The sequence below is a fragment of the Oenanthe melanoleuca genome, chromosome 14 (genome assembly GCF_029582105.1).
Source record: "Oenanthe melanoleuca isolate GR-GAL-2019-014 chromosome 14, OMel1.0, whole genome shotgun sequence".
NCBI classification, from domain to species: domain Eukaryota; kingdom Metazoa; phylum Chordata; class Aves; order Passeriformes; family Muscicapidae; genus Oenanthe; species Oenanthe melanoleuca.
In genome coordinates, this window is record NC_079348.1 from 9,873,876 (window position 1) to 9,893,891 (window position 20,016).

Genomic DNA, 20,016 nt, shown 5'->3' on the forward strand with positions numbered 1-20,016 from the left:
TGTGTAATGGGCTTAGTAAATATAAAAGCACTGTCAATGTGCTAGTGCCATGCACTAGGAAAGTGACTTATATACTCAGCTTTTGTTGATTTAAATGAAACATTAAAATCAGTGCTCTAGCTCCTGTTTAGGATAGTAAGGTTCCTTTTCTTGATGTAGAATGAAAAATGGATTGGCTTGGGTACCCTTTAATACAGAGATAACTCACTTGTACTTAGCTGAAGTCACTGTTCTAATGTCATTGAGTATCCAGTGCTTAGAACATTTCAATGACCTGCCTGCCAGCCCATCATCTTTACCTGCTCTGCCAGGTAACAATGTGCTCATGAAAGAAAATATTCAGTGTAGACTTCAGATCTCAAGTTTAAGCTTGCAAGAGAACCAAATTTTCTTTCAGTGCCACATGCCCTTGGTTTATGTATGTTAGTAATTCTGTTTTAAGCAAACTTTCAAACAGAATCTTATTTCAGCGTGTGAGAAGGGTGTGTTAGTGTTTTCAGCTGAAGTACAGTTTTTAACCTGCCAAAATAGCAGTATCCCCTTCTGGCCCATCACAGAGTAAATGAACTGCAGTACCTGAAGGAAAAAGGATTTTTATTTTGGGCTGAGCTTTACATAGCTGATTTTTATGGGAAAACTTAATACTGAAATATCCAGTATTGAATGCTGAAGGAGGTACAATGCTAAACTTTGTGACTACTGTGATCTTGCTTGGCAAATCTTTTGTGTTTATTACATCTGGCTGTGTATTTATTTGATTTTTCTGCTTTGGAACTGGCGTGACCTGTGCGTGTCACTATTAGGCTTTTCACTACTACATGCTTTTCATTAGGTTGGTGTACGATTGGAGAATGCTGAAACTCTCATGGAGAAGGTTTTCTGGCCGAAATCTTCTACTTTCAGAGACTATTTTTTTGGAAATACTAATGAAGGAAACCACAAATCAGGAACCCCAGTGGAAACAGCAGAGAAAGTCAAGAAAAGGAACCCAGCTTTGAAGCGAGATGGCCCCACTGATCATCTTGTGAGCAAGTCTGGCAAGCCAAAGCTGAGAAAAACAAACCAAAATTGTCTGGGAAGAAAATATAGTAAGATGAATGAGTTAGTCAAAAAGGTAACTGAATATGTAAATCTTGGAAAAATTAATGACATTTCCCAGTTGAACACAGGGCCCCATCTCACATTGGATAAGTGCTCTGGATTACTGTGACTTCTTTGCTCACTTGCAGAGAATTTAACAGATGCAGAACATGCAGAGCAGCCAAGAGCCAGATCTTTAGGGTTTTTTTTAGATTGTTTTATTGTATCAAAACAATGACACTCAGCCATGGGATTATGTTGCCTGTGTTTTGGGTTTCCTCTTATTATTTTGAGCTCTGGTCACTTTATGCTGACATCCTTTTGCCTTTTGACTGCTGTGCCACTGTAAATAGCTGCTTGATGTTGAGTTCCTGAGTTCTGTTTTTTGCAATCTGAATTCCCAGTTTGATGTCAGATGTTACATTGATGCTTATAAAATTATTCATTTTTGGAGAAAGCTATGTTTTATGTACACAACAGGAAAGCTTTGAGAATTGACTTCAATTGTATTAGCTGGAAAACTCAGGGACTGAGATTCATTTAGTTTGTCTTAGATCATCTCTCTTCTTGGACTCATCTTCTTAGGGTTTCTTCTTAGAGAGTACATTATGATCACATTGCTGTGGTATCACAGAATTATAAGGACAGAAAATGTAAAGTTTTTACTTCCTAGCAGTTTATTTAGCAATCAAAGCATCCCTAGTGTTGTTTCGGTATTGTATTTTTCAAATCTTCATCTGTTAGTGGGGATGTATTGCAATACCTCTCCTTTTCCTGTCATCTTAGGACTGGACATGACCAGTGTTCATAGTGACAGCCAGCTTGTGTTTTATGGAGCTGAAGCACAGCTGTAATGAATAGCTACTAATCCAGGGTCTTAAGTAGTCTCTAAAGTACTTGTGAAAGGGAGACTAATGTTTCTTTACTAATAGCCTGCATTGAGGATTGTTTGTTGTAAGTTTGAAAGGAAATAATACCATCATTCCCTTTAATTTTTTTTCTTTTTTTTTTTTTTAATCACATCAGTTCACTGAGCGAACAGTAAGAAAGGAGGTGCTGAAATGTGAGCTAAGCATGAAAATCTTTGGAAACGAACTTAGCTTCTTAGATTGTGAAGATTTTAGAAAACAAATGAAACATTATTCCTTAAATCTGGCTGAGTTGGCTGTCAAACTTCTGAAGGTAAAATGAACCTTTTTTCTGTTTGAAAGGAAATATTTTGAGAAACTGCTTTCTGACAGATATGTAAAAGATACAAAATATTACTTGTTGTTTCTCTAAATTGAACTCTAAAAGACACCAGTGTATATTTGGTTTAAACAGCATTCAGTATATTAGACAAAGACTTTTTCTGCTGTCTAATGGTTCTTGTCTCTTGCTTCTTTCATTCAAATCCATCCATGCTTAAATGCAAATTCTTTTTTTAACTGGAGTAGGACTGGTGTCTGACTCGTGCCATGGCCATAGGCAGGCTTTGGGCTGCTTTGTTCTTTATGCCCCAGATCAGCTCAGGTAAAACCTTTTACAATAGACAGATACAGTCAAATGTTATATCTGGAAAAATTCTTGAATGCTAACTCTATTATGCAAAATAAAATTCTGGGTTTTGTTTACCACAGGGGCAGGAGATCCAGTTTAATAAAAGGATGATCTTGGCCACTGAAGAACTGCATTTTCCAGCAATTTCAGGCTTTCCTGTTCAACTGGCAGTCAGTGCCTCAGCAGCAATCGACATAAAAATCAAAGGGAATGCGAATTTCAAAGAACAGTACAATGTCTTTCTAAATGGATATATCAAGCCAAGGTATTAACTGCTGCATCACATGTCCCTGATGTAAAGTAGCAATTTCTGATGTGAAAGTTTTGAAAGTGTGAATGCCTATTTATTAATTAGGAGATTCCTGAAGAACAGAAGCACCATCAGCCTTCTGTTGCTGAATGGTTTCCACGGTGTAAGTGCAGCAGTGCTTTCCTGTCCTGCCTGTCTGATTTTGAACTCTTGCTGTGTTATTCCAGTACTGGTGTAAGCTGACTATTCTTTTCTATCTCTAAATCAAACTCCTGAATTATTGCATGCAAATGATTTTTTGAATGCTTTACCTGTGACAAGTGGATTTTTCTCAGGGTCAAACATGCTGTTACAGGTTATGGATGTACAAACCAGTGGAGGATTTAACCCTGTGTTTCCTTACCTGGTTATTTTAGTTTGTACATACTGAATATGTTACTAAACTTCACTAAATGCTGTACAGAGAGAAACTTGCCCTGATACTCAGTTCTAATTGCTTTCCCTTTCTTAGTATTTCATGCTGATATCTACATTCAAATCTCCTTCTTAGGAGATATAATAAAACTATAATTCATATTAGAAAGTGTGTGTCAGTGTTCATGAAATCTTTCCAGTTATTTCCTGAAACAAAATAGTTCATTATTTTAATCATAGAATATACTGTGTTGTAGCATCAAATGCTGTGTATTTATTGAAGAGGTTTAAATTAAGTGCTTTAAAAAGAAATTGCATTTCATAGAAGGATACGTACATGAATCTTTCAACAGTGCATTTGTCCAGCTTTCTGTCCAAATGGGAATTGTGGGGAGTCTGGGACAAGCTGGCCTAAAGTGGTTAACAGGAATGAGGACATCCACTAGTCTTGATGGGGGAATCCAGGTGAAGAAAGGGAAAGAGCTCAAGGTTTTCTTGAACACTCCAGAAGAATCTATGGAGATAATAAATTTCAGGTAAGATTAAGCAAGGGCATCTCCAAAAACAGTAGCTGTTAACTTTCTTGAATATAACTGAAGATTTTGTTTAAATATTGCTGTAACTTTAGCATAATTGGTTTTAAGTTATTGTTCAAATTTCTTGGTTGTAGCTCTAAACTCTACTTCAGAATGGTGGATGAGACAGAAGATATAGATATCTTCCAAGACCACACAGAAACCAGATCTTGCACTAGGGCAGAAGGTGAGTCCAGCTATTATGTTTGTCTTAGAAAGGCATTCCGAAATATCCATAATAGATCATTTTATTCAATAGAATTTCTTTTTTCATATATTATTTCTAGAAAGTCTACAATGCAATCTTAATTTACATATTTTCTTTGTTTGCTGTTCTAACTGAATGTTCAACTGTTGTCTTCCACCAGTGTCTGAGATAATTGGATGGCAGCTGTGTTCTGAAATGTCCTATCCTGACCCAGCCAGTGGTTTGGTTTTCCCCCTCACTGGACCTTTGAGAGTGGCTGTGACATTAACTAAGCAAGACAGAGGCCTGCAGCAGTACGTGCTGGAAGCTGCCTATAACTACATAGCTCAGGTACCACTGGCACGCTGGACTCTGGCTTTAGTTTCAGTTTGCTATTCTGGTGACTGAGTGGCGGATCTCAGTACTGCATATTCAACCCTCCAAGTTCTACATCATTATTCATTCCATTCCCAATATACTGGGAAGATATGTTGAACACAAATTACATACTCTTTCTATCTATGAAACAGCACACAAGCAATCTTACACAAGTCTTAGTGTAAGAGATGGTTTTTAAATGGTGTGCCAAACAATAATGTGACTATCCTTTCTTTCTTTCAGGAGAATTCATGGATCCCAAGTGAAGCTGTCTTTCATTTCTTCGTTGGGACTCCAAAGTCAGACTTTAAAAGAGATGTTGGTGTTGACCTGAGTTTTAGTGTCCCGCAGAAGGAATTCAGAATCCTATTTATACAACCTAAGAAAAAAATTGAGATTGATGGTAGGTTTTTCAACTAAGAGCCTGATCATCAGCTGATATCAGGAGAACTTCATTACAGTTAACTAAGAAATATCAGTATATATCACTCACTAATCTAATGCTGAAACTGCATAATTATGAAACTACATAAAACTGTTCAGTTTACTGCTTTTGGTAGCATCTATTCCCAATGGGGTTTGCATTTTGGTTATGACTATATTTTGCACAGTCAGAGGTTCAGTACCTGGTTCATAAAGTCATGTTGGAGAAGAAAGCTGTTGCCAGGATTGATGAAATGAAGTCTAAAGAACATGGTGGGTTGTTCTGACATCTTTTCCACAAGCTGAACTTGCCTTGCTGTTTCAATTTGCTGTGTTCTGTTAGTTATGAGATGAAGTTATGTGTTGCTAAATCAATGAAATGCTGACTATGCTATTGCCATACATTATAATAAAAATTAACATTTTAATCACAGTGCAACATAGAACACAGAATCTAAAAACCCATTGCAGAAATATAAACTGATAAATTAATGGTAATAATATAGACAACATATTTCAGCTTCTTTGGTGTACTGGTCAAGTGACGTTTTGTATTGATGTATTCTATTTCCAAATGGATTGCAAGGAAGCTTTACCAACACTGTGCAAAGCTTTGTGTGGGCAAGCGTTCTGAGCTCCTAAAATGTCTCCATGGCACAACACAACTTAAAGGTTTTAGCACAGCCCTAAGGAAAGTGCAGAAATCAGTTCCAGAACTTTGCAAATTCTGATCCTAACTTTTTCCCCTTGAGCTAATATTCATAATTTTTTAAATTTCTCTTTATCTATTGCTTATAACAAGAACAACTACCATTTCAAGTACAGTCTTATGAAACATCATTGAACAGCAAAGAAAAAGTAAAGAAATTTCTTTTTCTCCAAGGGAGGATTGAGTTTTCTAAAAATTCCCAAGTTGGACACCTGGAGCTGATAGTGGATGACCGAGATGTGTATTACATTAAGGTACGTTTGCATTTCATGAGCTCTCATTCTAGGATGAATACTTACATAAAAGCACAGAAAAGAAAGGCAGTGTAAACACACATATTAAAAATGTTTTTGTAAGCAATCCATCAGAGAAATGACCATTATATATTTTTGAGATAAACCCAGTGCTAATTTCAACCTAAATCTCTGTGAGATTGCCAGTATTTTCAGAAAGACCCTATTAATTTCTGACCTGGTATTGCAACATTCATAGTGATTTCAGTCCTAAAACCAGCAGAAGCTGAAGGAAATAGCATCTTGCACCACTGTGACCTCTGTGTAACTGGAAAAACAAATTCATCCTTCCTCCCTATTATTTAGCAATGGCAAGATTTAGGCTTTGTGGGGTGTGGAAGGTTTGTTGTTAGATATATGGAAAAGAATGTCTTTTCTTCCTCCTCTCATCTCATTTCTGAAACACTCAAGTCTACACTATTGCTTTCTTAAAACTTAACTTATGTTGTTGAGTGGTGTGGGGTTTTCTTTTTGATTTTTTGTTTGTTCTAGGGAATGGCAGATTTGCAGATGCTGAGTGGAGAGCAGAGATACATGACCCAGCTGGAGGTAAAGCTGATAAAGCAAGGCAGTCCTATCATTCTGTCAGGAAACATTACTAAACAGCTTGGCAAGAAGATAACTTTTTCAGTCTCTCTGAATAATTTGTTGAAGGATGCTGCATTTCTTTCAGGTTAGAGGACAGTAAGTATTTGCCATAAAAATGCAAGCTCTGGAACCATTATTTGTTAGGGTTGCCTGGTTTTGGACACTTTTATTCCTAAAATTCCTTTCAAATCCGAAAAGACTGCCTTTTAAGATTACTATCCTGCATAAATTAATACATATATATAATAATAAAATAAAATAAAAGAGATTTTAAAATAAGAGTCTCTTTTGAATTACTGTTGGAAAGACTGGAGGACATAAGATAAAAGGAATTACTTAACAAAAACATGCAAAAAAATAACAGCTGTTTTTCACTTTTGTTGGTACAAAACAATGCAGAGACATTTGTAGCTAAATGTCTCTCAAGACCTGTTCTAAAAATCTTGAAGACTTTTTTTCCTCACAAATAAGCTAAGAGGAAAATACAAGAGAAAGTATCAGAAAGAGAGCCTTAATATTTGTATAACATCAATACATTAAAATAATACAGTGAAATAAACCAGTAATATATGGCTAAGGCTCTAATTTTTGATTGAAAAGTCATAGGGTTACACAGTACTTTCAAAGAGAATTAACTTTTAAGGAGTGCCAAGGGCCAGTTTGTTTTTGGGGAGATGATCTTGTGGTAAAGTTTTCATCCTTAGCTTTCACATGGATTTCCAGTGATTGCATCCAAACCACTTCTGGTGTGAATTCAAACTCCTAGCACCTGAGAACTTGGCTGCACAAGTTGCGCTGCTGGAAAGCCAGTCTTGCTCTGACTTTGTGTAGAGGTGAATATCCACATGTTCATATGTTAGGGCTTGGTTAATTAAAAGATCTGTCTGTCTGAATTTATTTCCTTTGAGAAGCAGCTTTGGCTGGATGCATTTCAATAGGCTTGAAGCAAGTAGTGAGAAGTGTGGTCTGCAGGCTGTCTGTGGAGATGGAGAAAGATGCTAAGCATTCAGCTCTGTGTCTTTTAATCTGTTCTCTATATGATCTATAGTTCATCCACCATGGTGGAGAGACTGAATGCCCTTTTGGTTTTCCCCACTGTAGTATTCCTTTGACTAGCTGAAGTAACTTCAAGTTCTACCACTGCATAATCAGTTCTCTTCTTTCTGTAGCACTTCTGGAGAAAAAGATTAATGATAAGATGAGACAATATTCGTTGGAAGGGGAGACTCACCTTCCAGGTGTTCTTGGAGTTCACGCCGTCGCTCTTCTCCAGCAGCATGAAGGATTGTGGTCTCATGATCTGCAGATAAAATATGGACTCCTAGGTACACTGAAAAACAGGGAAAGTAAAAGCATTCTGTATTACTCAGTTTTTCCTACAAGATTTGCCTCTGTGTTTAGAACACAATAGAAATAGTTCAGTTAATTTTTAAACTGTGATCTGAAACTTGAAATTAGTTTCTCTTTTCAGTTGGACAAACTTTACTCTTTGAGTCTTCATATAAAAGCAATTTTTTAAAAGTGGGCTTTTCACAAGCATATCCATCATTTTATTAAAAACACTTTTTCAGTGGGAATTGCTCCTAATTAATTTGTGTTCTCAGATGTTTGCATACTTGCACTCAGTAGCATGAGGGGTTGTTTCTATGAAGCAGCTGGTTGTGCTCCCCTCGCTGCAATATAGGAATTGTCTTAATTTTGTGGGACAAAGCAGGTGGACATCGGTGCAGTTATATCAAAATATTGAATCCTTGTGGTAGCTAATCATGGAAAATATTATAAATTTATAAATATTTACGCTAATTCTGTTGCCCCTTCAGAGAGTATGTTGCAATATGAGTAATAAAGTTTTCTTAAACCTACATAGGCATGATTCCATAATTTTGCTAAAAACGGCATGCTGATCACAGTATTTTATAAACATCAGTCAAAACATCCCTGAACACTTAAACAATACTTTAAGATGTCTGACTATAGCTATGTAATTGTGAAGTTAGATACTGGAGCATAGTTACACTTTAGTTTAAACCGAGTTTGACGACAACTATTCCACCTGAAGTGGTCAGCAAATAATTCCTTGGAGAAGTACTGGATTTTTAATTTTAGAAAATAATCCTACTTATTAGTTGGAACTTCAAATTAATTATTTTCATTTTCTTCTTAGTGCCCAGAAGGGCTGGAAGTTTGACTTTTTTTTTTTTTTTTTTTTTTAATGAAATGTCTTGTAATGTCATGATGTTGGGAGCTAGGTGGTAACGGAAAATCATCAAATATTGTGTGATACCAAGAAATCTGCAAAGCTTGATTACAATTAGTTTGTAATGCTTTTACTATAACCAGGGAAAATTCTGTTTAAGTGATGAAGTTTGTGCTTTCCTTTGGATTTCTAGGATAAATCAACAAGTATATAGCTGTAAAAGTAGACAAATCTCACTTTGATGTTTTGAAAAACAGAAATCTTGAAGCCAATGCCAGATTTATACTATCAACATATTGAAAAATTAGTTCTGATTTATGTGAATAGGTAACTTTGTGATTTAACTTGAGCAGGAGAGGCAAAAACACCTTGCCACGAGTGCAGTACGCAGCAGAAGGTTCAAGTGGAGATGGGAGCACAGGGCTTGTACAGACTAGAGCTGGGCCATGAGTTTCACTGTGTGCAGGCCCCCACCTACAGCCACCAGGTGGGTGCTGAGCCAGGCACTCTGTGCTGGGGTTACCTGTATTCAGAGCTCTCAACATCAGAGAGTTCACAGCAAAAAGGCAATGCCCTCTTCTTTAGGTTCATCTGAAACATGAAGTGAGTGCATCTTGGATTTCCTCCCAGATGGAAGTGAACTATGGGAAACACTGGGATGAAATAAACAACAAGAAGAAACTGCTGGTCAGCCAAGCCCTTAAGAATAGTTCCAGTTCATCTGTAGTCAACTATTTCATGGAGGTAATAGTGATGGCTGAATAGTAAGACCTTCACTTCAAATATTTAACACACAGACTAAGAATAAATTTTGATTGTGACTTTTTTTTTCTTTTTAATATGGTATGTACAAATAATATAAGGCAAGTACCCAGACCAAATAATTTTGAGCTAGGTGAGGTCTTAGCCCAGAGACACAGATCTCTGACATTTGCTAGAAAATAAATTTTGCAAATACTGGAAAATTGGTGTTTACTCATATAAAATGATTGTAGAGATTTATAAAAGCTGCTTTGCTGACACAATGTAGAAGGAGGGTGCAGGTTATAATTACTCAGAATATTACAGCATTTTTCTTTTTGAATCTCCTGTAGCTGTAACAAATGCACATTAAAGAAACCTCAGTCTATAATTGGTGAGCATGCATGAAAATCTATAAAGTGAATGGCAAATGTGCAAAGCCAGAAGCTGTGACCTTCCTGCTTCCGTGTGCAACTTGTAGCCCTGAAAATGGGATCTTATTTTTATTTAAATTTGCTTCACTTCTTTTCCAGTTTACCGTGCAAGTCCTGGAAAAACAGGTGAAATATAGAACCCAGCTGCAGCACTTGCACTCCTCTCAGGTGTATTTGCAGAGCAGCACCATCTTTGAGGTGCAGTACAATGACCATGTACCATTTGTGGCTGGGCTGCAGTGGAAGGATGCATCCAGAAATGGCCTGAAAAAGTGGGAAGGTGAAGTACCACAAACCATTTTCACTCTGTGATTAGAAAAGCAGGCATTGGAAGCTGCTGCCCATTTTTTCTGAGCAGTTTTGCGTGAGTGCAAGGGAATGACAAAGATGTTTGTTGGAAGAGAGAGACCTTGGAGGTTGTCCAGCCCAGCCTCCTGCTTGAGTCAGGATTGTTTCTAGCAGTAGATCACATCTGTTGTGGCTTTGTCTAGCTCAGTTTACAAAATCTCCAACTTGTCACAGCCTGGCTGGCTGACCTCTTCCAGCAGTTCAATTTACACTAGTGAAGGACATTGATTTCATAATATACAGCCCAGAGATTTTAGCAATTGGAAAAGATTTGATAGTAGCATTTAAGCTTCATTCTGGAGCCTCTGGATCTTATCAGCCTTGATGTGGAGTTAGAATCCAGGTAGTTTGAAATCTCATGTTTCTGTCAGCTTTAATATATGTCCTTGCAGGTGGCTTCAATATAGACACCCCATGGCTCTATCTGTACACAGCCCACAAACTGCACCAGCCTCAGCATTCTGCTTATTTACTGACATCCAAGCTGACAGCTGGAAAAGCACTCTCCATTAAAGACCTTGTACTGGAACTATTCTATAAGGATCAAGGCAATGAGAAGGAAGGAAGAGTTCACATTTACACACCAGCTACCACATACCTGCAGGTTGGTGACATGGTGCTTCACAGAGTGTATGGCTTTGGGGATAGGGCTCTGTGCTATCACTATGCCCTGACTCTATGGTTTCTAAACTTCCTCCTGATTTATTTTAGACTGTGCTGTGCAGATTTCATCATAGTTGCTGTGCATTAAGCAATGTGGTAGAATTCTGTCACTATGCAGATTGAATTATGTTTAGGATTAAAATATTCCTGTATCACCTTTTCCTCCTTAGGTCACTACTGCTACAGGCACAGCCATGGAGGAACGTGAGAAACACTTGAATGAGAAAAAAGTGCTCATCAACTATTTAGCTTTTTGTCTCTCCCTTTTTTGGAGGAGATAAAATAAAACTTTGAACTCCATATGTTAATTTGGAGTATTTTGATAGTGGAAAAGATGGCACACATTTCTAATAGTTCTTGTAAACCGTCATTCTGTCACCTCTGTGCTGTGCTGCTGCACAATGGAATGCTGTTTGCCCTGGCTCAGCCAGACTAATGTGTTTGTTTTTCAGGCATCCACACTTAATCGTCTTGGGAGAAATGTTCTGCATAGCTATAGTGAAATGATCTCTCTGTGGAATCAGCTTGTGAAGAATGAGATTCATTTGGAGAATAATGAGCGAGCCAAACTTCTCTGCTTTAAGATAAAGAGTACAAAACAGGAATTTAACTTCACAGCCAGCTATCAGAATCTGCCAACGGTGAGAAAGAAAAAACAAAAGCAACTTTTTTTTTAGCACTCTCTTCCTGAAAGATGTTGTTGCTAGTGTTAAACCCTTCCAGTACTGCATCAATTTCTGTCTGTTTTGACAGGATGCAGCATAAATCTAGGTTCAAAAATAAAACAAAAACTTGTGTATATAATAATGTAACTTGTGACATAATTTGGAGTATTTCTCACCTATTAGAGAATCCAGTCAGTCAGTCAGGGAGGAGAGGGTGAAGAGAGACAAGAATGACTAGAGAGAGAGCTGGAGATGTGATTACTCACAACTTGATGCAGAACCTCTTGCCTGCTAGTGAGCATGGTAACAGCCCAGGTTTATATGCTATTTTAATCTCTACATCCCTTCCAGTCTTAAAATAATTTTTGCTTTGCTTGATGTCTGCGGCACAGGAAGGGTAATCAGCAGTTTCTCCTCGAAAGAGGTACTTTGATCAGTTACTTTGGTCTGTTCACACCTTGCAGAAAGTCTTTAAAAGTGTTTTTTCTAAACATAGCTTTGAAAATACTTTTTCCATGCTTTGAAAATCCAGTTCGGTTTTCATGTTCCAGAGCTTGCTTATGTTGCAAGTACGTGGCACTCAAATGATACATTAAGGAGCATTTGTCTTCGGCTGGAGACAGTTTTCTACTGATGGCACTTTTAATCCTCTGAGAGATTAATGGAGATCTGGACCTAAACTGCAGCAGGAATGGTTTGGTCTGTGAAATGACAGCCTTGCTGCAGCCTGTTGAACAATATGGTTTCCATATTGAGGTTCCTGAATATCAATGCACTAAATCTGATGCAATTGTCCTTTCCTGTTCTGGTCTCATGATCTGAGTGCAGCCTAAGAAGACAAACTTTTCTGTGAAGATTGTATGGAGAGATTATAAAAGTCTGCCTGTCATACTGCAGTGTGAAGGTCAGATAAAAGAGTTGAGGAAGGAGAAGATGCTCTATCAAAAACGTGCAACCCTCCATTTCAGGTTTAATACTCTTATTTCTATATTTTAAGAATGTTTTGGCCTAAATTTAATGTCCATCTTGATGCTCTTAGGAAATGTTTTGGGCTTTACAAAGTGAGAGTGCCACATGCATACAGTCTGTTCTTTGTCCTATCTGGCTCCCTAAACTTGCTCGAGCACAGCAGCTTCGTGGGCTGGTTATTTGCATCCTTTAGCTTTTGTTCTCTTTGTTGACATGGCTGTGAACAAAGCTGTCAAAGGCAACAGATCATGTGTGCTGTGACGTGTTTGCTGGCAACTCAGCCAGGCATATAGCTTCATTTCCTGAAAACAGCAGGATTTATGGTGTGTCCAAAGTTGGATGTGGTGAGAAGTTCCAAAATCCAGATCTGATCTTCTATGCCATCCATGTGCCTTTTTCCTAGTCCTCAGGCATTATATAGCTATTCTAAAGCCGGAGGTATCCTCATTAAAACATGTAACAAATGGTCTTGGTTAGATTTTGGAATATGTTTCCATTTTCTGATGAGAATGAGTGCACTGCTCCTACATATTGGTTGTCCCTGAAATTTCTCTCTTTATTAACCATTCCTAAAGCCCAGCCTGAAGGCCTTAGTAAAAATGTATGCTCAGATTAGAGACATCTGGATCACCTCTGGAGAAATCTCAGCTTTCTTAAGACACAGCTGCCAAAACAGGAGCTCACAGGCTGCCTTAAGAGCCACTGTGCATTTCAGAGATAACTAGAACATAGGGAGGTGTCTTTTCAGTAAAAAAATATGTAAATGAAGAGCTGTACCAGATACTCTAATACGTATAAAAGTGGTCCAGTGTCTGCTTATAAAAGTTCATGCATGCTTCCAAGAGGTCTGACTAAGTAACTAGTTAGTAAAAACTGAAGAAATATTTAATAAAGTCCATAAAGCATTACACTGAAGTAGTAAACATTACACTGAAGTACACTAGTACTCCTAGAGTTGTGTAGTGCTGAACATCTTTTGCACAGGATTCTTGGCACGTAGATAGTGTTTCTACAGAAAGCATAAAATGTGGATAGGTGAGATTTTCAAACCTGCCAGAAGCTTTTGGACACTGTCTCTGTTTGAAATGAAGTCTTGGCCATACACATGTAGAAGATGTATGCACTGGTTATGCATGTCAGAATTTTAGAGAAGCACCTTTCAGGTATTTACCCAATTTAGGATGGAAACTCTATCAAAAAATCAGGTTAGTGTGTGGAGTTTGTATTAAGTTGTAATTATGTTCTGTAGTTTCTTAAATGTCCAGTCTTATGTGTTTTACTTCTGTACCTGACACCCTGGTGGTAACTGATAATTTTGGAGTTCAAGTTGAACTCTGCATGATTTCTTTTTATACTTGTCTATTAAGATCTTTTACACTATGTTTATTTCTTGGGTTTTTTCCAGGCATCCTTTTAAAGTGCCCTTTTTGCAGAGCTTCCTTCTGCAGGAGACATTTACTGTTGACAAAAAGCAAAAGCACTATTTCATGGAAACAAAAGTTTTGATAAATGGGGTGGAGGAAACAGTTCAGACCCTTATACTTGGTTACCAACCTGAAAACCCCTATGTGAGTTATCCAAGAACTTCCTTTAGTCTGATATACCAAAACAACCTGCAAATGAGTGGTTTACTGCATATTACTTATGTTACTTGCATTCTCTCAAACTTCTTTTTAGATTTGTGCAGGCTTAACTCATCCTTATAACTACTGGATGTTTCCCAAAGATGTTGAAATGTGTGTTTTAACTCTAAATCATCAAAATGTGAGTAAATTTCCCATTAGATTTAGTTAGGAGATGTTCATTACCTGTTTATTCACATTTTATTGTTGTTTCAGACCTTCCTTGCTATAGGTCTTTAGTTTCTTGCCACATAGCTACTGCAACCAAAATGTTCAGAGGGTGATTATGTCCTTGGTATCTCTTTAATTTTGTATAATAATACGTTGTGTAATAATCTATGATAAGAATACTTCATATATTATTTTTAGACTATTATTATGCAAGACTGTTTTTAATAAAACAAGTGCTGGAATAGAATGGATTCAAGGTTCTCAGCCTTATCTAGTTGTATCTATTCATCTTTCTTGCCAAATGTAGTTATTTTCCTCATTTTCTTGCTTCTCATTCTGAGCCAAAACATAATAGCTTGCAACTCTTTCATTTTTCATTATGTCTGTGGATGACTTCTCTGAGCTTTCATTATACACAGTGTTAATACTAAGTAAACTTCCTTATTCCCATTCTTAACACACAGGTGAAGCATGAGCTTGAGACGGTCTTAAAGTTAAATAAGGAAGATGTTTTCAGTTTTCTAGGGAGGTATCAGGACAAATCCAGTGAGGCAGATTTTAGACATCTTTTACACATGGATGTGACACACTTATTCCAGGTATTGGTGGTTTTAATTTTTGGTATTTTACTTTTTTGCCTTGGTGACTGTTTTGCTGTGTTGCCTTTAGAATTATAATAGTTTGATGCTGGAAAATGTCCTAATCCAATTGAGTCCTGGCCCTAACAAATAACTGTAGGTATCTTAGCAGGTTCAGTTATGTACCAACAATTTGTGTCAATAATACCTTGTAAGGTACACATTCACTTATATTTTCCATGCTTTTTTATTACATTCAATATATTTTTCAGTATCTTGGGATAAAACTGGAAATTTGATACACACATTTGCTTATATGCATCACCCTCTTTATGCTAGAAGTTGAGACATTAAATCACATGAGGCAATTGGGAGGAATGCAATGTTCTGTTTTGATACTTTGCTTTGTCAAATAGCTTGAGTTTCCACAAGCAATGGGCCTAAGTGGGGAGCTGTTTTCCAGGCAGACTAAACTGGAACACTTTGACTGTGGTGTGAGTGTAAAAGTCATCATCAACAAGAACATGTCTTCACAGGTCAGTCTCCTGGTAATTACTGTCTTGTTGCTTGAATTTTAAACTTTTTGAGTTCATACACTCAATGATTATAGTGGAGAGGTGTAAATTGTTAGGGAAGCAGTTAACTTTCGATGGTTGGAGTTTGTTCTGGCTAGATAGCTACACGGGGTTGGAATAGTTGGCTTGTGTTTTGGCTAAAATTCAGAAAACTCTTAAAGTTGAGTTAAATTGCACTTAAAATTCAATGTAGCTCACATTTTATTGTGACCGGCAGGATAAAGATAGGGAGATCATTTACCCATTATCTTCACAGACAAAATAGACTCAGCTTAGGAAATATTAATTTAATTTATTGCCATATAAAATTACAGTTAGATGATGAGAAACAAAGATGAGAACTAAAAACTCCTTTCTCCGCTTTTGTCCAGTCCTGACTTGTTGTCTGCAGTCTTATTGCTCAAACTGATATTTCAGTATTGTGTATCTCAGGTCCTTAATGTCCTGCTCTCCTTTTTCTCTATGTGCAGGCCCAGGCATCTGTGAAGAGTTATGGCGAAAACAGTATCAATGGCTCTCTTCACCTTCATTCCAATGGAAAGGAAATGCTGATGCTGGAGGTCGATATGAACAATGAAAACAGGAGGAATGCCAGAACTGTTGAATTGAGGGCTTTTCTCCATCAGACACTCCTGACAAATCCAGAATCAGTACAGTTCCAGCTCATGGGCAAAGTATTTCCATCAAGGTAAAGAAATCAGTATGTTGGTTGAGGAACTGAAGGGTGTTCTGGGATACAAATTTAAATGTAACTATTTTCCTATGGCTGCAGCAAGGCCGCTGAGTAAATGCCAGTTCATGTGTTATCCATATTATTGAAATACTTCTGCTCCTTACATTTCTTAAGTTGGTATAAATTGTGTTAATGTTTTCTAGTTGCTTTCCAAGGACTTTGTATAGAGGACTTTGAGTGAACAGAGTACAAGCTAAGCCAGTAGAATAGGGTACTTCCCAATGTTTATTATAAGGCTTTTAAAGTATTGGAGAAAGCTCTGAGGTGGCAGAGGTGAGAAATAGAAATTTGTCCCTCCCAAGTTTCAGCTGATTTTTCAAATTATACAATACAAAAGTATGCAGTGAAGAATTTACTGTTTCTGCAGAGGTCCCAGTGTTTAGTAATTGGATGGGATAATAAGAATGAGGAAATAAGAGCTAAAGAAACCAGACATTACTATAATTTAAATGAAGCACATTAGATTTACTAGTAACATTAAAAATAAGATTAAATATTCCAAAAAGGGTATTTCATGTGGTTCTGCAGTTTGCTTACAGTTCTGGGCTTCCAATAGAGCATTAATTTGTTTAAATAACAAATAACAGGGTAAGCCATAAGAGAGCAATTTATTGTGGTTCACAGGAAAGAAAACAGAACACTTAAAACTTTTGGAATGACAATTTGTTTAGAATTTGTTTTACAGGGAGAATACAAACAAAAATAAACTGTTGAATGTTTCTGGAGCACAGTTAAAAGGATGCAGTCTGTACAGACTTCAGTTGCTGACTGATTCCCTGAACTATGGAGTTTTGTTCTTCCCATGGAGTGGATTTTCACAGAGGTTTTACTTGTCTTAAGTCTTTCAACAGGGTTACAATTTGTAGGAAGGATGTCTAACACTATAAACACTAGAGTGATTGCCTCACTTTTAGGTATTTTGTGTAGCATACATGGGTCTAGTAAGCTGGATAATTTGTTGAAGGCAATGTGAAAATTGTGTCTCAGTCTTATAACACTGAAAATGGAGCTTTTTGTTGCTCCAGCAGGTTTCCCTAAAAAGCTGTGCTGTGTTTCTCCAACACTGTTCAGTTCAAGGCCAAGATGAAAAGAATTATTGTTGGTTCATTTACCAAACTCAAATGATGGTGGCACTTAGAATTATTTTTTAAGCTGAATTCTTGAATGCTTCTTTTAAATCAGCACCAAAGAAATATTTAATATTGTGACAGAAAAGACTTCGTTTCCATCTCAAAGTCTTTCCAACTCTTTCTATTATTATGAACCATAACAAAAACATTCAAGAAATTTAAAGAAAAATTAATCTGCCAATCTGTGAAGCTTTTCTGAGGAATTTATAAACATCTGGGGGTGTTTATAAACATCAGTGTGTGCTGACTGCAAGGCATCTGATTGCCTGATTCACAGCCCTGGAACAAGTGCCCCAAAAGTCTGTGGAGTCTCCATGCTTGGAGATACTCCAAACCAGACCACACACACTCCTGAGCACCCTGCTGTCATTGATCCAGCTTTGTCAGAGAAGGGGTGTCCTGACAATCCTGAATCAGCCATAACAATGTCTTACTAGCATTTCTTATGTCTGTCTTTTTAGACTTCTGTTATCTTCTGACTTGAAGCTTAATGAAAATAGGCTTCACATGGATTTCATGGGAGTCAGGGAGAAGAAAGTTGGTTTGGTTTTGTCCCTAAATGGAAGAGTCCAACACACTTTTACTGGATTAAAGGCCATACCTCGTCTCGTTTCTCTAGATGGATTACTGAAGTGCAAAAACAACATTCACCATGGTACTCTGCTTCTATGTGTTTTGTTCTAAAATGCAGCTACCTAAGAAAGCTTCTTAATTTTAATGTAATCCTTCCTGAGCTGCACAATGTATTCAGCTCTGAGGCCCCCAACAGAAGAGCAATGTGTACCTGTTAGAGTAAGTCCAGAGCAGACCACAGAGGTGATCAGGGGGCTGGAGGCTCTCTGCTCTGAAGCCAGGCTGGGAGACCTGGGGTTGTCAGCCTGGAGAAGAGAAGGCTCCAGGGAGACCTTAGAGGCCTTTCTAGTACTAAAATCACTTCAAGAGAGCAGGAGAGGCACTTTGGACAGGGGCCTGGAGTGACAGGACAAGGGGGAATGGCTTCAAACTGACCAAAGGCAGGTTCAAATTGGATATTAGGGAGAAATTCTTCCTTATGAGGGTGATCAGATAATGGAACAGGTTGGCCTGAGAAGCTGTGGCTGCCCCATCCCTGGAAGTGTTCAAGGCCAGGCTGGACAGGGCTTTGAACAACCTGGGACAGTGGAAGGTGTCCCTGCCCATGGCAGAGGGTTTGGGACAAGATATGCTTTAAGGTCTCCCAGCTTGAACCATTCTGTGATTCTGTATAATGCAGAGCAGAGTATTTAGCATGCAAAATGAACCATTGGTCACTGGGTTGAGAGTACTTTTCAGTGAACTAACATAGTTGGGAATTTTCCATGTTTTCATGATTAAAGGAAATAGTGGGTGGCCTCTTTCCTCTTCTGAAATGGGAGAGCTGACTTGAGACTCCTACTCTTTTGAATGGCTCCATGGGTGGAGTAGGTCACAGAGCTCTGGAGGGATTGTTTAGCCTGCAATTACACAAGTAGTATGTCACAATCCATCTGTAAAGTTTCCTTAGAGGAAATGCAGTATAGTAAGCACAAGCAGCTTGGTGAATAAAAAGGAACACTATTATGAAGACACTATTATGCAATTTGTTTTAAATACAGACAGTCACTAGTAGAGAAATCCTCCACACTAAACTGCTCTCTAGACTAGACAAAATTATCTAGTATAATAAATGCAAATTCTTCTACTTGCTCCTGGTATTAAAGTAATGGTTAGTTTATACATTACTTCTAAAATTGTGGTTATTTCTTTCCCAAGAATATCTCCCCACAGTAATAATTTCTGTTACAGGTAACATCAATGTGATGGTCAACAAAAGACTGTATGGACTGCATGTCAGAAACAGGAATGTGTTTGGGAAAAGCATTGTGCACAATATCACCATTGCCATTGTTCAGAATGGCAGTCAGGCAATCCCAGGGGAGGCAAGACTGAACGGACACCTGGAACTGAGTAAAGAGGAGAAAAGGGGGCTAGCCAGCTTCCAGGTGGATGAGAAAGCTCTTTCTGTAGATTTTTTAAATATCATGGATCATGAGCATGGCAGAGTCAGTGGGACTTTCACACATAATGTCGACTTTTTAAAAAATGCAGGTAGGAAGAAAATCTGACTTCGTTGTCTGGTCTAACAAGGTGAATTTATCTAAATGACTGCTGACCAGTGGAAACAGATGACTTGTGTTTGCTCACACCAGAACTAAATGTGATCTAGTCTTATCAGCATTCTTTTTAATATTGTTGAGACAATACAGTAAAATGGACACAGAAATAGTTCAAAGAGTTTTGAAGTACTTCAGAGTAAATGATTTCTCTCTTGTACATCTGTGCTCTTGTGCAGCCTCTAAGCTGAACAGTTCCTCTAAGTATAGTTTTATGCCAAGTGTTGTTTCCTAAGCAAAGCTGTGGGTTTTCCTGAACTAGAGTTATTTTGTTATTAGTAATTTTGCATGGGTTCATTTGGACAGAATAAATCTTTTCTGAATCTTTTTGTCAGCTGACTACTGGAGTTGGACACAATACCAATGGATAAATATTCTTTATTAAGAAAAGGAAAATTCTTGATTTCTGAAGTGCATGGCACATTTTAATTTAGCAGTCCCTTTTCAGTATGATTTGCACCTAGTAGGTAATGTCCTTCTATAAATATCAGTAAAGTGATCACAATTTATATAAAGGTGTGTGTTTTCTTATGAAAAACTACAGAGGGCTTCTTTTGATCTATAATATCTCTTCTCTGTAGTC

The 20,016-nt window shown here is 37.6% G+C and overlaps 1 protein-coding gene across 1 annotated transcript in view; it reads left to right on the forward strand.

Moving 5' to 3' along the window:
• The window catches only part of LOC130259416 (uncharacterized), a 76,838-nt gene that overhangs the window by 22,308 nt on the left and 34,514 nt on the right, over positions 1 to 20,016 (forward strand). Inside the window, exons 16-38 of the mRNA XM_056503677.1 lie at positions 833 to 1,114; positions 2,107 to 2,262; positions 2,700 to 2,884; positions 3,637 to 3,819; positions 3,954 to 4,045; positions 4,227 to 4,396; positions 4,667 to 4,826; positions 5,730 to 5,809; positions 6,341 to 6,521; positions 7,606 to 7,761; positions 8,987 to 9,120; positions 9,219 to 9,377; positions 9,908 to 10,088; positions 10,549 to 10,760; positions 11,272 to 11,460; positions 12,313 to 12,452; positions 13,859 to 14,021; positions 14,131 to 14,217; positions 14,711 to 14,845; positions 15,241 to 15,360; positions 15,870 to 16,087; positions 17,724 to 17,917; positions 19,066 to 19,368. Coding sequence (XP_056359652.1) covers positions 833 to 1,114; positions 2,107 to 2,262; positions 2,700 to 2,884; positions 3,637 to 3,819; positions 3,954 to 4,045; positions 4,227 to 4,396; positions 4,667 to 4,826; positions 5,730 to 5,809; positions 6,341 to 6,521; positions 7,606 to 7,761; positions 8,987 to 9,120; positions 9,219 to 9,377; positions 9,908 to 10,088; positions 10,549 to 10,760; positions 11,272 to 11,460; positions 12,313 to 12,452; positions 13,859 to 14,021; positions 14,131 to 14,217; positions 14,711 to 14,845; positions 15,241 to 15,360; positions 15,870 to 16,087; positions 17,724 to 17,917; positions 19,066 to 19,368 — 3,880 coding nt within the window. The remainder of the gene's footprint in view (positions 1 to 832; positions 1,115 to 2,106; positions 2,263 to 2,699; positions 2,885 to 3,636; positions 3,820 to 3,953; positions 4,046 to 4,226; positions 4,397 to 4,666; positions 4,827 to 5,729; positions 5,810 to 6,340; positions 6,522 to 7,605; positions 7,762 to 8,986; positions 9,121 to 9,218; positions 9,378 to 9,907; positions 10,089 to 10,548; positions 10,761 to 11,271; positions 11,461 to 12,312; positions 12,453 to 13,858; positions 14,022 to 14,130; positions 14,218 to 14,710; positions 14,846 to 15,240; positions 15,361 to 15,869; positions 16,088 to 17,723; positions 17,918 to 19,065; positions 19,369 to 20,016) is intronic.